At 34.3% G+C, this 15,446-nt stretch overlaps 1 protein-coding gene across 1 annotated transcript in view; it reads right to left on the bottom strand.

Annotated features, from left to right (window-relative positions):
- LOC114319364 (disease resistance protein At4g27190) overlaps positions 1 to 4,626 on the bottom strand; it is an 87,694-nt gene extending 83,068 nt beyond the window's left edge. The window contains exon 1 of the mRNA XM_082891056.1: positions 1,117 to 4,626. Coding sequence (XP_082747182.1) covers positions 1,117 to 4,101 — 2,985 coding nt within the window. The 5' untranslated portion in view covers positions 4,102 to 4,626. The remainder of the gene's footprint in view (positions 1 to 1,116) is intronic.
- Between the last annotated feature and the right edge of the window lie 10,820 nt (positions 4,627 to 15,446).

Below are 15,446 nucleotides of genomic sequence, written 5' to 3'. Positions count from 1 at the left end.
TAACATTTTGACTTTTTATAAAAAAATGTGTATTAAAAAATTGTATAAATTAGTGGGTAGGAGAAAATTAAGATTGGAAGTTGTACAGCCGTAATTTTTGACTTTTGATAAATAATGATAACTTTTTAACTTTTTAAGTAACTTTTTAATTTTTTGACCACATATCAAACTTGGCCTAAGATTCAAATTTCAACCAAATATTTTTATCCTCAAAAGTGAAAATATATTATTACAAAAAAAAAATATTGGGCTGCAAATTCAATCGGTAGGAAAAGATGGTCCGCGAAAGTAAAAAAATGACGACTAGTGATAAAATTTTAAAATATCACTGGTTAAGGTATTTTTAGAATTAAAATAATTTGGTGTTAAAGGGGTTTATTTTTGGACAAAAAATTGTTCCAAAAAGATAGCAATTTATTATTAAATGTTTAGTTTCATCACTAAAAATAAAACAATGAATTTTTTGGCAGCTAAAATATTTTGTTTCTAAATTTTTTTCTCTAAAAATTGTTGTAGTGATCCAAACCATTCATTTGTTGTAAGAGTGATGCAAACTGCACTGTTCATTTGTTGTAGGGATCCGAACCATTCATTTTGTATGGCTCTCCTAAAAAGTTATTTAGATCTCATATGTCTAAAAAATTTTGATTGATTACATTTGAAAGTTATGCTATTTGTTAATTATTTTTTATACAAATGTAATCTGATCAAGTGGCACTTAGTGTCCAATTAAGCTAATTTTTTTTTTTTAATAAAATTTTCCATACAGAGTACAGCATGGCCTTATATGTTCCTCTCAGTTCAATGCAAAGCCCCGCCATTGTGGTTCAAGATTGTAAAAATACAATTATCACATCATTTTGTATGAATTTTATGTATAGTAATTCTATTATAATAAATTTTATTTATTTTTATTTGGTATGAATAAAGATATATAAATACAAATACATATGTAAACACACAATTTATATTGAATATGGCATAAAAGTGACGCAAACGATCTTATTACCCAATTATGAAAAAATTTAAAACTCAAATAGAGATGAAATAGTAAATAAAATGAAAAGTGGTTCACAAATTAGCAATTAATTAAGCTCTTAAATAAGAAAAGCATACCTTGTCGTTGAAGAGGGGTTGAATGATGGGATCACAATTACTCTCTGAATCCGAAGCAGGACAGAGACGCTTCAGCTTTGGCATATTCGATAGTGACATGGAACTCAGTTGTGGCAGCTCAATTGCATTCATAGCTTTGCAGATAGCAGTCAAACTTGGCAGCAATTCAAGATCCAATATCTTTAGTTTAGGAAACTCGATTTTATCTGTTGCTATTGCTGCTGTTTCATGCTCTACTGCTTCACTCGAAACAATTTCTTTCATCATAGGACACTGAATTATCTCAAGGTCCTGCAGTTGCACTAGATCTCTAGCTATGGAAAGTGAGAACATACTTTCTAGTATATCACAACCCACCACTTCTACAGACGTCAGGTTGCCGAACCATACAAGTTGGGTGGGACCCTTCCACAAAGCCTTGTTCGATAGTCGGCTTTCATGACTAGTAATCCCTTTGAAATTATCCAAACCATAAAGCCATATATAATCTAACACAGGGAAAGCACTCTGTGGAACCCCATCTGCTGTATTGATGAGGTATTCCAAATCATACAACTTAGATAGTGACAAATAAGTTAAGCATTCAAAACCACCTTCGCCGACCAAATCACAGAGAATTTTCAAACCTTTTACACTAGAGTTTAAAATCAGAATTTCAGTGCTCTTCCACAGAAAATTAAGCCTTGTTTCAATAATGTCACTCATGTTTTCAACTTCGAGCACCAACCGATTTGATAACGAAAAACGGATAGGGATGTAGCTATAGGAAATGCCAACACGTATATTGAACTTTTTTAACTTCTCAATGACCAAACCTCTCGGCCAGAAGGAAATGTTTATTACAGCAATATCCAAAGCCACCAAATTGGACAAGGACGCTAGCTCATCGATAATTGCTTTAGCACCTTCTTTGCTTTCTTCAACTTCACACCAACTTCGAAATATAGACCCAACATACAACTCTTCTAGCTTTGATAAGCTTGACAAAACCCCTGGGTAAATCCTTTCCACTACACATCCCAACAAATCAAGTACCTTCAAGTGAGCACGGTGACCTATTATTTCTTTTGGCAATTCCTTGATATAAGAGTCGCCAAACCTCAAAATTTCCAGGTTCTTTAATGCTCCGATAACAGAGATACCATCATCAATAAGTCGGCAACAAAAAAGTGACAAGGTTCGGAGGTTGGTCAAGCATCGAAGTGATGTCGGCAATGAGCCGTACATATCGGATAAAGCTAGCACTTTAAGTTCTTTCATTCCTTGGTAAAAACTATCTTGGGTCTCTTGTACTTTGACTTCCTCCATTCCTTTGTTGAGATCATCTAACGAGATTGGTGGTAATCCAGCATTGCAATCTAGCTTTAGAAGATGGAGATTTGGAAATTCTAAATTACCAGGAAGCTCATGCATGCCATCAACTTTTAATGAAATTATAGCATTTTTTTCGAGTCGGTCTTTCTTGGGCCATTCTGTCAACACTTCATCACACCTCACGACAATCGAATGCTCCTCCCTAGATGCAATTGATATAGCCACATCACGTATGACATCATGCATTTTGATACACTCTACTTTTTCACTTTCCATCAATAGATAGCATTTTTTCAAGTCATCAACTACGGAATATACTCTATTTCTTGCTTGATTCACACTATCAATGCGCTCAAACAACTCTATCCCAATTGCATATCTAACGAGATCTTCAATTGGAATAGCAAAATCTTCTGGATATAAAGAACATAGCAAAAAGCATTTCTTGGCTTCCTTACTTTCTAAGAAATTGTAACTCAACTCCAAAGATTTAATCACCTTGTCATACACTCCCTTGATGTTATTAACTATAGACTTCCGTAATTGTTCAAGAGCAGAATCCCATGAAGGCTTGCCTTTACCTTTGAGTGCCCTCCCAACTGTAACGATTGAAATGGGCAGACCTCCACATTCCTTTGCAACTGCCATCTGTGTCGACTGGAAATCAATTGTATGACCCATATCGTTGTATGGAATTGCAGCCTTCTCCTTGAAAAGATTCCACGCTTCTTCTTCAGGTAAGACAGGAACCATAAAATTCTTTTGTGTGTTCATGCTGTTGCATACATCTTCACTTCTCGAAGTCAACAGAATTTTGCAACTTTTGCAATCATCTCCAAATGGAATTCCAATCTCATTCAGCTCTAGTATGTCCCAAACATCATCCAATATTACAAGGACTCTCCCACTTTTCAATATTTTTGATCGTATCTCCCCCGCTCCCGTAGGTAAATTGTTTCCCTCAAAATTTTTTAAATCCAATATTTTGGCAATCTCACTTTGAATATTAATCAAGTTTGGGTTTTGGGACACTACTACCATCACAATAATATCAAACATTTTCTTTTCTTCCGCTTTCTTGGCAACTACTTTCACCATAGTTGTCTTACCAACCCCTCCCATCCCACATATCCCAATCACATTGATACTATCATCTGTCAGTGCCTCCATAACTTCATTCATAATCGACCTTCTAGATTCAAACCCCTTAAATCCTCCCATGGATATGAATGTTGTCCCCACATGAGATGCAACTGCAGGGATGGAAACCCCAGAGAAATTTCCATCCCCAAATAGCTCTTCCAAACCTTGAGTTTTCTTTGTAGCTTTCCTGCTCAATGAGTAGCGTGACTTCAGATTTGGACACCACCCATTCAGACACCCTTTGTTCGGTATGACTTCATCCTCAAAGAATTTGTTGGCATCATTGCTGAGTTCATCCACCTGTGTCAACCACCGTGAAACGGTAGTTTTAATACTATCGCTTCTACTTTTTGCCGCATCAACTTCTCCTTGTATATCAGATCTTTTATCTTGAAGCTTTTGGATTTGCTTTCTGAGATTTTCAATGTTTCTGTCATAGAAAATCAAATAACCAAACTGGCGGCCAACTGGGGCAACCAGACATTCTCCAATCTTCATTACTACAGGAAGAACAAAGTTCACGACCATTTCTCTCACGTTTTTCTTCTGAAGGGGAGTTTTGGCTCTATGACAGAAATAGAAACCAAGAAAGGGAGCTTTGTAAAATGAAAACAGAACACACAACAGAATATTATTCTGATAATTGTTCAACAAGAGTTCTAATAGAGTTGAAGTGGAGAAGATAACAAAGCTCTCTAAAATCAAAAAGGGATACACTTTTTTTTTTTTTTTTCTGGTAAGTAACACTTGAACACAGAATAAAATTGAAGGAAGAAAGTAAAATTATAGTGAGTTTTTTTTTTTTAGAAGGGGGGTGATAAGAAGCAATGATAAAAAGATAAGAGTAATAATATATATGATTAATTGAAGGAGGAAATGAAGAAAGAAAAACCTTTGAGATTTTGTTACGTCTCTTAGAGATGAAAAATGCACTGCATAATCATTCGCCGGCAGTGAAGAGTAAAGCTTTTCAGGAAGACAACAACGAAGTCAAAGAGAAAGAGTGTATCAAAAGCCAAACAATGAACTCTTAACTATTGATGCAGAGTAAATTACACTTACCTCTTTTGAGGTTTTCCCTTTTGAGATAATACAGTTAATAAATTAATATAATTATATTAATTTATCTTTTAGTATAATTAAAACTATCAAAATTAATACCAATGATAGTTAAATACTGAAATAAATAATGGAAAATAAACATTTTAGTATGAAAGAGATTGTAACATTATTTTTTCATTTATATGACGAAAAAGTTATTGATAAAAGTTAACTTAAGTGTTACGTGAATTAATGTACAAAATCAATATAATTATGTTAAAAATGTAAGATTAACTATATTTTTCTTAAAAATTATGAGAGGTAAGTGTAATTTATTTTACATACATAGAACAGAGCGCAAAGCATAAAGTGTATTTTGCATTAAAAAATAAGGGAAATATTCATAATTTATATAATGAGATGTGCCTTTTTAAAGTATTTTTTTAGAGTTAACTAAAAAGTTAATTTACAAGCTAAAAATTAAGCCTATAAAAAAATTAATACTAAAATAATTAGTTTGTTTGACATATTATAGTTTGGGCTCAGCTATCGTATGTAGAAGACTAGAACACAACAAAAATGGATTTCTACTACAATCAACATGGAAATGAGGAAATTTAACCTTGCAAATCAAAACAGAACAAAGAGAGTAATACTATTTTGCAGAGGATATGAAGACAGGAAAGAAGCACTTAGATGACACTTGACAAAATCCAAAGGGCATACAAATTTTTTTTTTTTTTTTTGACAAGCAGGGTTGAATATAGAGAATTATATTGCAATATGTTGGAGAAAATACCATAAACTAAATTATATTATTGATAAATTATGCAAAGAAAATAAAATACAAATAGATCAGGTTGAGACACGGATATCTCGTTTTCTTTAAGGAGATCAAGCCCACTGCGGTAGAAAGAATCCAAATACCGATGCAGCAGTCACAACACTATGACTTGTCCCCTCCAGGATACAACAGCCCGACTACTTGTCGTATGGTTCAGGCCAACTCTGCACAAGATGGTGAACCCAAAGCTCCACCAATAAAACACCCTTCTTTGCTAGTAATCTCTCTTGTATAGAAAATAGTTGATCTCTATAGATAGAAAAGAGTTGACTATATATAGGCTATAAGAACCTTACAGTTACACCAAAAATAATGACCATTAAACAAGAAAATGGTTACACCAAAATAATGACCATTAACCAAGTTCATGAATTCTATTTAACCTCTATTTATGACCAAGAGGTTACCAAAGTAATAAAACCCCATTTATGAAAAAGATAAACCAATAAATAAATATAAGATATTAAAATGGTCCAACAATCTCCCACTCATTTTAATATCAACAAGGATAAAAGAGATTACCAAACAAAGATAGACTAGTATGCATCATGAAGGTGTGCTCTGCATTGAACCTTCATTAGTGAAACAACAACCTCTACTCCAAAGTCAGTAGTGGTCTTAGACTTGAACTATGACTGCTTAGGGGAAATAAAGTATTACTGCTCGCACATAATAATCCAGGTGTTGACATGAGCTTTAATAGCCAACACATTACGGCCTTGTGCTAATCCCAGTTTTCATGAGCATATTTGAGAATAAGCCTTGTTCTCATAGAAAGCGGCCCCACTTTCATGCTCACATAGGTGAAATCTGTCAAGGATGTTCCTGTAATTTACACACCCCACTCAACAAGAGCTACAGAATTTCATTAAGAGTATAAAAACTCAACCCTCCAACATTACAGGACAAATGCACTTACATCATAGGGATGGATAACAAAATATTAAAGAGTGCATTTTTACAACCACCATATGATTCGTTCTTCCCATTGAACCTAGTTACAGGATCTCTGGTCCCTAGATTGGGTATCCTCATACATGGTTTTTGATTTTATAGGCTTCAAACCCATCCCCCTCGATGTATTCCAGACCTTATCTCTCGCCAAGGCCTTGGTTAACGGATCCGCAAGATTATCACAAGATTTTACATAATTCACAATTATGATGCCATTACTTAAATAGGATCTCACATTACTGTGTTTCCTTCTAATAGGTCTGGATTTACCATTATAAAAATGATTGTTCACTCTACCAATAGCAGCAGTGCTATCACAACGAATTAACACAGGAGGAATTGGTTTTCCCAAAAAGGAATTTCATGTAACAAATCTCTCAACCAATTCGCTTCCTCACATGCTGAAGCTAACGCTATAAGCTCAGCTCCCATTGCAGAATTAGCAATTATCGTCTGTTTTTTAGGCTTCCAACATATAGCACCACCACCCAAGGTAAAAATAAAACCCGAGGTAAACAGAGAATCACTTGACAAAGTGTTCCAATCGGCATCACTATATCCCTCAAGTACCGCAAGACACTTGTTATAAAACAAACCGTAATTTTTTGTTCCAAATAAATATCTCATAATTCTTCCCATGGCTAGCCAATGATCTCGACTTGGTTTGCTAGTAAACCTGCTAAGTACTCCAACAACATATGCAATGTCAGGTCTAGTACAATCAGTAGCATATCTCAAACTGCCAATCATGCTGGCATATTCCTTTTGATTAATCACTTCTTTGTCATTTGTTACAACATATAAGTGTATGCTTGCATCAAAAGGAGTAGCAACATGTTTACAGTCTAGAAAATTATATTTCTTTAAAATTTTCTCAACATAATGCGACTGATCAAGAAAAATGTCATCCTTAGTCTTGGTAATTTTAATTCCCAAAATAAAATTAGCTTCACCAGGATCTTTCATATCAAAGTGGCTATTAAGCATATTTTTAGTCTCATTTATAATATGCAAATTAGAGCCAAAGATAAGTAGATCATCCACATATAGGCTAATAATCACATGTGCATTCTCGCAAGTTTTATAATATATGCACTTATCACATTCATTAGTCTTATAGCCATTCTCAAGCATGCAGGAATCAAATTTCCCATGCCACTGTTTAGGAGCTTGTTTTAAACCATAAAGGGATTTAGTTAGCTTACACACTTTGCTTTCTTGGCCAGGCTCCACAAAGCCTTCAGGTTGGTCCATGTAAATCTCCTCATCTAGATCTCCATTTAAAAATGCTGTTTTTACATCCATTTGATGAATTTTTAAATCATGAATTGCAGCCACTGCAATCAACAGTCTAATGGATGTTACTCTAGTAACCGGAGAAAAAGTATCAAAGAAATCAAAATCAACTTGTTGCTTAAAACCTTTAGCGACAAGCCTCGCTTTATATTTATCTATAGTTCCATCCGGTTTAAGTTTTGTACGAAGGACCCATTTACACCCAATAGTTTTACAACCTGGAGGTAAATCCACTAACTTCCATGTTTTATTTGAAAGTAGTGAGTCTATCTCATCATTTACAGCCTCTCTCCAGAAAATAGTATCAGGTGATGATAAAGCTTCTTGTACCGTATGATGAATTTCTTCCACATTGTAAAGATAATAGTCAGGGCCAAAATCTTTTTCAACTCTAGCTCGTTTACTTCTTCTTGGTTGGATTTGAAAATTTTCTTTTTCTTGAAAAACTTGAGAAGGAGTAGAAGAGTTAGGCATAGATAAAATATTTTCAGATATTATTTGACCCCCACTATTTCTAGATTTGAAAGGAAATTTATTTTCATGAAAAATAGCATCACCTGATTCAAAAATAATATTATTTTCCATATCAAAAAATCTATAAGCTGTACTATGCAACGCATACCCAAGAAAAGCACAAGTGGTAGCCTCACAAAAGCTAAACAACCCCAAACCCTCAAATAACCTAGATTTGGTTTATGCCCCCGCCACAACTCATAAGGGACAATTTTAGTCTTTTTGTGTGGCACTCTATTTATCACATGGCAAGCTGTCAAAATAGCCTCGCCCCAAAGATTTGAGGGAGCACTTGAATCAATAAGCATAGCATTCGTCAAGTCAATTAACGTTCTATTTTTTCTTTCAGCTACGCCATTTGATGAAGGTGAATATGGTGGAGTAGTCTCATGAATAATTCCCAATGACTGAACAAAAGAGTTGAATCCTAGCGATTCATACACCCGGCGATCAACGTCTCTAAGGAAGTCTCCTTTTGTTTGTGACGCATACTCTTTTGGAATTCTCTCCAGGATGGCAGTAGCTTGTCAACAAGTCCTGTAACTACCAAGTTGTCACCAATCTTGATGCCTTCAGATCTTACTTCTGCAACTATCATTTGGAAATCTTGTGCTTGCTCCACAATGGATTTTCCATCTACCATTTGGAAGCGGAAAAACTGGCTAGCTGCATACTTTTTTGCTTCTGCCTCTTCGGTATCATACTTAGTCTGTAAAGCTTTCCAAATTTTCTTTATAGAAGTGTAAGTGGTGTCATAGTAATCATAAAATTGATCAGCAAGGCAATTTAAGAGATAAAAGCGACATTTATACTCATCTGTATTATAGGAAGCCACTTTTGCTTCATGTGCCTCATAGTCTTCATCATTCATCTCCTCGGTTGGGATTTTGTTGGATTCTTTTCGGTAAGAACATATGCAACTTTCAAAAGGCTAAGGTAAAAAAAAACTTTTCCTTTCCACCTCTTAAAATGAACTCCTTTGAACTTGAAAGGTTTGTTAAGATCTCCAATTCCATCATTGATTTTTTCTGGTACTTGTTCCATGTTTGATCTCCTTAAAATTGTTGGAGAAAATACCAGAAACTAAACTATATTATTGATAAATGATGCAAAGAAAATGAGATACAAATAGATCAGGCTGAGGCACGGATATCTCGTTTTCTTTAAGGAGATCAAGCCCACTGCGGTAGAAAGAATCCAAATACCGATGCAGCAGTCACAACACTATGACTTGTCCCCTCCAGGATACAACAGCCCGACTACTTGTCGTATGGTTCAGGCCAACTCTGCACAAGATGGTGAACCCAAAGCTCCACCAATAAAACACCCTTCTTTGCTAGTAATCTCTCTTGTATAGAAAATAGTTGATCTCTATAGATAGAAAAGAGTAGACTATATATAGGCTATAAGAACCTTACAGTTACACCAAAAATAATGACCATTAAACAAGAAAATGGTTACACCAAAATAATGACCATTAACCAAGTTCATGAATTCTATTTAATCTCCATTTATGACCAAGAGGTTACCAAAGTAATAAAATCTCATTTATGAAAAAAATAAACCAATAAATAAATATAAGATATTAAAATGGTCCAACACAATACAATGGGACTAGAAAGGGGAGCTTTTGTACTATAAGTTATAACAGAAATAGAGACCAAGAAAGGGAGTTTTTATAAAATGAAAACAGAACACACAACAGAATATTATTCTAATAATTCTTCAACAAGAGTTCTAATAGAGTTAAAGTGGAGGAGATAACAAAGCTCTCTAAAATCAAAAAGGAATACAGAGTTTTTTTCTTTTTTATTTTCTTGTAAGCAACATTCGCCGGCAGTGAAGAGTAAAGCTTTTCAGGAAGACAACAATGAAATCCAATAGAAGGAGAGTATCAAAAGCCAAACAATGAACTCTTAATTGTTGATGCACACTCATCTCTTTTGGGGTTTTCTCTTTTTCTTATATTTTTGACATAATTTTATTAATTTATCTTTTAGTATGGCTAAAACTATCAAAATGAATACCAATGATAGTTGGATACTTAAATAAATAATGGTAAGTAAACATTTTAGTATGAAAGAGATTATAACATCCTTTTTTTCATTTATATTGGTGAAAAATGACTTAAGTGTTATGTGAATTAAAACTTTTATGAAAGGTCAATATAATTAGATTAACTGTAATTTTCTTTAAATAACGTGAGAGGCAAGTGTAATATACTTTACAAACATGAAGTAAAACAGAAGGCGTAAAATATATTTTGCCTTAAAAATGGAGAAAAATGTTCATGACTTATATAATGATGATGTCACTTTTTAAAGTTTTTTCTTAGAGTTAATTAAAAAGTTAATTTACTAGCTAAAAATTAAGCATATAAAAAACATTAATGCTAAAATAGTTAGTTTGTTATGACATATTATAGTTTGGGCTTAGTTTCTAGATTGGATCATATTGTTTTGGTTTGTGGAGCCTATTATCATTTGGATGATACGAACCGTTCATATTTTAGATCACAAAGTGTAAATTATCCATAAAAAAATTAGGTCAATCCAATAATCGTAGTCACATTAGTTCATTATATTTATTTTCTAAAAAAAGAATGATCAAGTTTTTAAATACTATTTGCGCTTATCTTTGTCATGAACTAATATAGTTATATTGATCTAATTTTTTTTCATGAATAATTTACATATTGTGGTCTAAAAAGTAAATAGTTCAAATCATTTTATTTTTTTATTTTTTTGGGGGGGTTACATTTCTAATTGCCTTTATAATGGCTAAAGTGAGTTCTTAAAAAAAAAAAATTGGGGATTTTTTTTTAAGGTCCCTGGTATTAAGATTTTATAGCATAAAGGACACCTAATATTTTCAAAATGTCTAAGGTCCCTCAACATCAATTTAGAGAAAATTCGACCAAGAAAATTTCTCTACACTTCCCAGAAAATTTCTCTGGACTTCCCAGAGATTTTCTCTGCACTTCTTAGAGAATTTCTCTAGACCTCCTAGAGATTTTCTCTCTAAAGATATTTGTGTTTTGACTTAACTAGAGAAAATTGATCAAAAAGGAACCTCAAGATCAGTATATACCTAATCATTATCAAACCAGAGAAAATCCATTCAAAATCACATTTTTCATTTTTTTTCGCTTCCAATATCTAAGCAAGTAAACAAATTAATAGAGAAATTAAAGCAACCAAATATCAAAAAGAAACTAACACATCCCGAGTTTTCCAAAGAAAATTCGCACAGTGACTAAATTCAGAGAAAATTCACACAGTAACTAAATCCATAGAAAATTCACATATAATCTGCATAAACCCCCAGAATCTTTGAGTAAATAATCACCACTCTCATCATCTCCAAACTTGAACAAAATTGTTAATTTTTGAAACTCCAACTTGAACAAAATTCACAGAGAAAATCTCACAGAAATTCACATCAACCCAAAGAAATTCTTCAAAACCAGAGAAAATCTTACCTCCACTGTAGAAAAAATACTCAAACCAGAGAAAATCTCCCTTTCCTACCCAGATAAATTCCTCCTCATAATCTTTTTTGGTTGAAAATCATAAACCTCAGGCAAAATGTGTTCCATAGTTCACACATTGGCTCCAGAGAGAAAATTTTCAATTTTGTTGAAAAAACTGCTAATGCAGAGAAAATTCAAAGATAAGACCATAAATGTAATAAGAACAATCAATTTGGAGTTGAAAAATATATTTCAAACCAAGCGAAATTCTCTGCTTCTCTCTGGAGAAATTTCGATTTTGTTGAAAAAATCACTACTGCAGAGAAAATCCAATGCCAGAGAAATTTGAACAACGAAAGACCTACCAGAGAAATTTGAATAGAGAATTTCTCTAGACTCAAACTAGAGAAAATTGAAATTCCTCTAAGTTCAAACTAGAGAAATTCTCTCCAGCCAGAGAAAATTTACGAACAATTATCATAATTAGAGAAAATGCAGAGAAATTTGGCATCTTTGCCATATAAAATACAGTACAAGTTTTGACATCTTTACACCCTTATTTTTCTCCTATTCAATATAGTAACAACAAGAGAAATTTTCCATTGGCAACAATGGCTTGAATTACACATCCACCATCCATCAATGTGAACTACTGGGAGAGTGAGGAGTTGAGTGGCACCTTAAACAACAATCAACAATTAACAAAGTTGCAATTTCTTCCCCATTCCCACAGATTACACAACCCAGCTTCCCCTCCAAACCTCTTTAGCAAAATCACATTCAAATTCTGGACTTCCAAAGAATTTCTTTGGATTCAAACCAGAGAAATCCAAAGAAAATTAAACAAGGCAAAGAAAATTAAACATCACATAGAAAATTAAACAAGAATTTCTCTGAACCACTCTTTCACACCTCTCTCATGTATATGCATGAAGACATATTGATGTATAAATATATATATATATATATATATGCACAGAGAGAAAGAGAGAGAGAGAGGGAGAGAGAGATCGTTTCATGGCATCTACAACACCCTCTTCTTTGTTTTTGTCTTTGTTTGCAGAAGCCTTGATGATCAAATTGCGAAATCGGGTTTCATGGAATCCTCGAAGCCGAATTTCCAGAAATGGGAATTCAGCACCACCACGTTTCGTGACCATGTGAAGGGTGGAAGAAGTCATTGCAGCTCTAGTAGTTATGAAATCAACCACTGGAATGCCATAGGAAGAAGCAATGGTTATTGCCCAAGGCAGGTTGAAGTCATAAATAACCAAATTTGGGGTTAGTGTGTTGAGGATGTTGGAGAAGCTTGGGATTGCCATATCAAAGGCAGTTTTGAGGGTAGGGATGAGATGGGTTGGGAGGCCATTGGTGGTGAGGTAGTGAGGAGGAAGATCAGGGGAGGATACAAGGTGGATTTCTACTAATTCAATGGAGTGAGGGTAGTTTTCAGTGATTCGTTTCTTGATGGAACTGAGACTGATTGGTGTAGAACAAAGATATATGTGGAAGTTTCTGTGTGTGAGTTTCTTGGCTAGCTCTACGAAGGGAGAGATGTCACCATGTGCCAGCCAATGTCGACCACCATGTTGCCGGTGACTTGATTTGTCAAATTCCTTCGTAGAAGAAACCCTAATCTCTCTCTCTATACATACATACAAATGGGCAGTAGAAGCAAAATGAAGCAACATTCGGAAGACGCAAATTTCTCTGTGATAAGGGACCTTAGATATCATTAAATAATATTGTTGATCTCTTTCATTACTAAAATGGGAGAGGGACCTGAGACTAATTTTCCCAAAAAAATTTACCTATAAATCTCATATTGAGAAATGGTGATCCGTTTAATCCCATTAATTTTGGAAAAATAGATTTAATATATTATTTGGAAATTTTGTTTACGGTTATACCCTTTTTTTTTCTTTTGTGCTAGAAAAGTAAGATACACAACCTATGAGAATCAAATTTGAGATGAATTTTTATATGTAAATCTTTTTTATTTGAAATAACTTGAAATATTAGATTCTTCAAACATTCTAAAAGGAGTACAAAAATGACTTGAAATATGAGATTATTCAAACATTCCAAAAAGATATGAAATTCTTCAAATATTTCAAAAAGAGTATAAAAACTAAAAAGATATGAAATATGAGATTATTCAAACATTCCAAAAAAGATATAAAATTTGTGTTAAGTAATTGAAAACCTAAAAAAACGTAACGAATTGTGATTGATCTTGTGATGACCAGTGCGTGCTTTGCCTTGCTCTCTCGAAATTATGTTAGAATTATCGTTGTTAAGAGGACGAGTAAGCTTTTGTTAAAAATTTCTTTCTGAATTCTTTTCCGATTGTAGTTGTTTCAATTCTGAGTGTTCGCTCGTTTAAGGAGGTGCGGGATCGGCTCCGGGGTGTTGGGAGTGAAGCCGAAGTTTTTCGGGCTGGAAGGGCCAGGGCCGCACTTGCGGGGGTCTTGGGGCGCACATGCGGGGAGGGGCCGCACGTGCGGGGGATCTGGTTGCACGTACGGGAAGTTGGGAGGAAGTGCTGGGTGCACACTACCTAAAAGGCAGGTACGTGAGCTGAGGTGTGGGGCAAGCCGCACGTGCAGGGGTAGGAGCCGCACGTGCGAGAGGCCGCTCCGCACGTGCGGGAGTGGGCGCCGCACATGCGGGGGTGCGCGTTTTCTGCTTCGATTTTCATGTTTTTCAGCTATATTTTGCTCCTTTACTAATTTTCCTCATATTTTCTGATGTTGTCTCTCTCTCTATACAACATTTCTCTTTTTTTTTCTGTCATCTCTCTCTACCCAAACCCTCAAAGTTTTATATTTCTTTTGATCTCAAGAAATTCGTTGGGATTTTGGCACTAGTTCCTTGTACCAAAATGATGAACGCATCGAGGGCTTCGTCTTAACCGATGGATATTGTATTTCGGCGAGGTTGATTTTCGAGCCTTGTCTCCTCTTCTCCCTTGAGGTAGGGATTTCTTGAGTTATATATACATGTTTTGCTACATTGATGGTGGTTTAAGAGTTTTTCTCAAAGTTTTGTGTTGATTTTAAGAATTGGTTCAAAGTGTAGAGAAATTTTAAATGTTAGTTTCTACAACTCAATCCATGTTACTCCATGTTGATAGTTCACTCATATAACCTAAGAAATGTGATTTTGTTGGGATTTACCAAGGAAATGGGAAGTGTTTTGTCTTGATGAAAAACCCTAAAATTTGGGGATTTTGGCAAATATGAAAAATACCTATGAAATTCTTTGCTCTTTTATGTCAAGAGAATGAATGAAAGCAGACTTCATTAATGTTTAGAGAAATGACCATCTATGTGAGGTAAGGGAAATGAGATGTTATTTTTATATAATTGTTAAACATTAGAACATGGATTGTTGGAAAATGATTAATGGTTGTGTGCCTTGAATTGTAAGAATTGTAAATCTTGGGGAGTTATGTTGAGAACATAATAGGTACATTCTCAAAGAGGCTAACTTGCTATGAATTGTGTATGGCGAGTAATTGTGGTTGTTGCTATGAATGGAAGGCATGTGGTTATGTTGTGAAATAACATGGCAAGAGAAGAAATGAGAAACTGAATTTTATGGACCTTGTTGTAGAGATATTTGAAAATGAAGAAATGTATGAGATATTAATCATTGTGTCACATTCTCATTTGATATATTATCATTAATGTGCATAAAATGTTAGATGGGTATGAATGTCTACATATATACATAGATGTAACCCTTTTA

This window comes from Camellia sinensis, chromosome 10, assembly GCF_055761805.1.
Source record: "Camellia sinensis isolate YWXY chromosome 10, ASM5576180v1, whole genome shotgun sequence".
NCBI lineage: Eukaryota > Viridiplantae > Streptophyta > Magnoliopsida > Ericales > Theaceae > Camellia > Camellia sinensis.
This window is presented reverse-complemented; position numbering and strand designations above follow the sequence as displayed.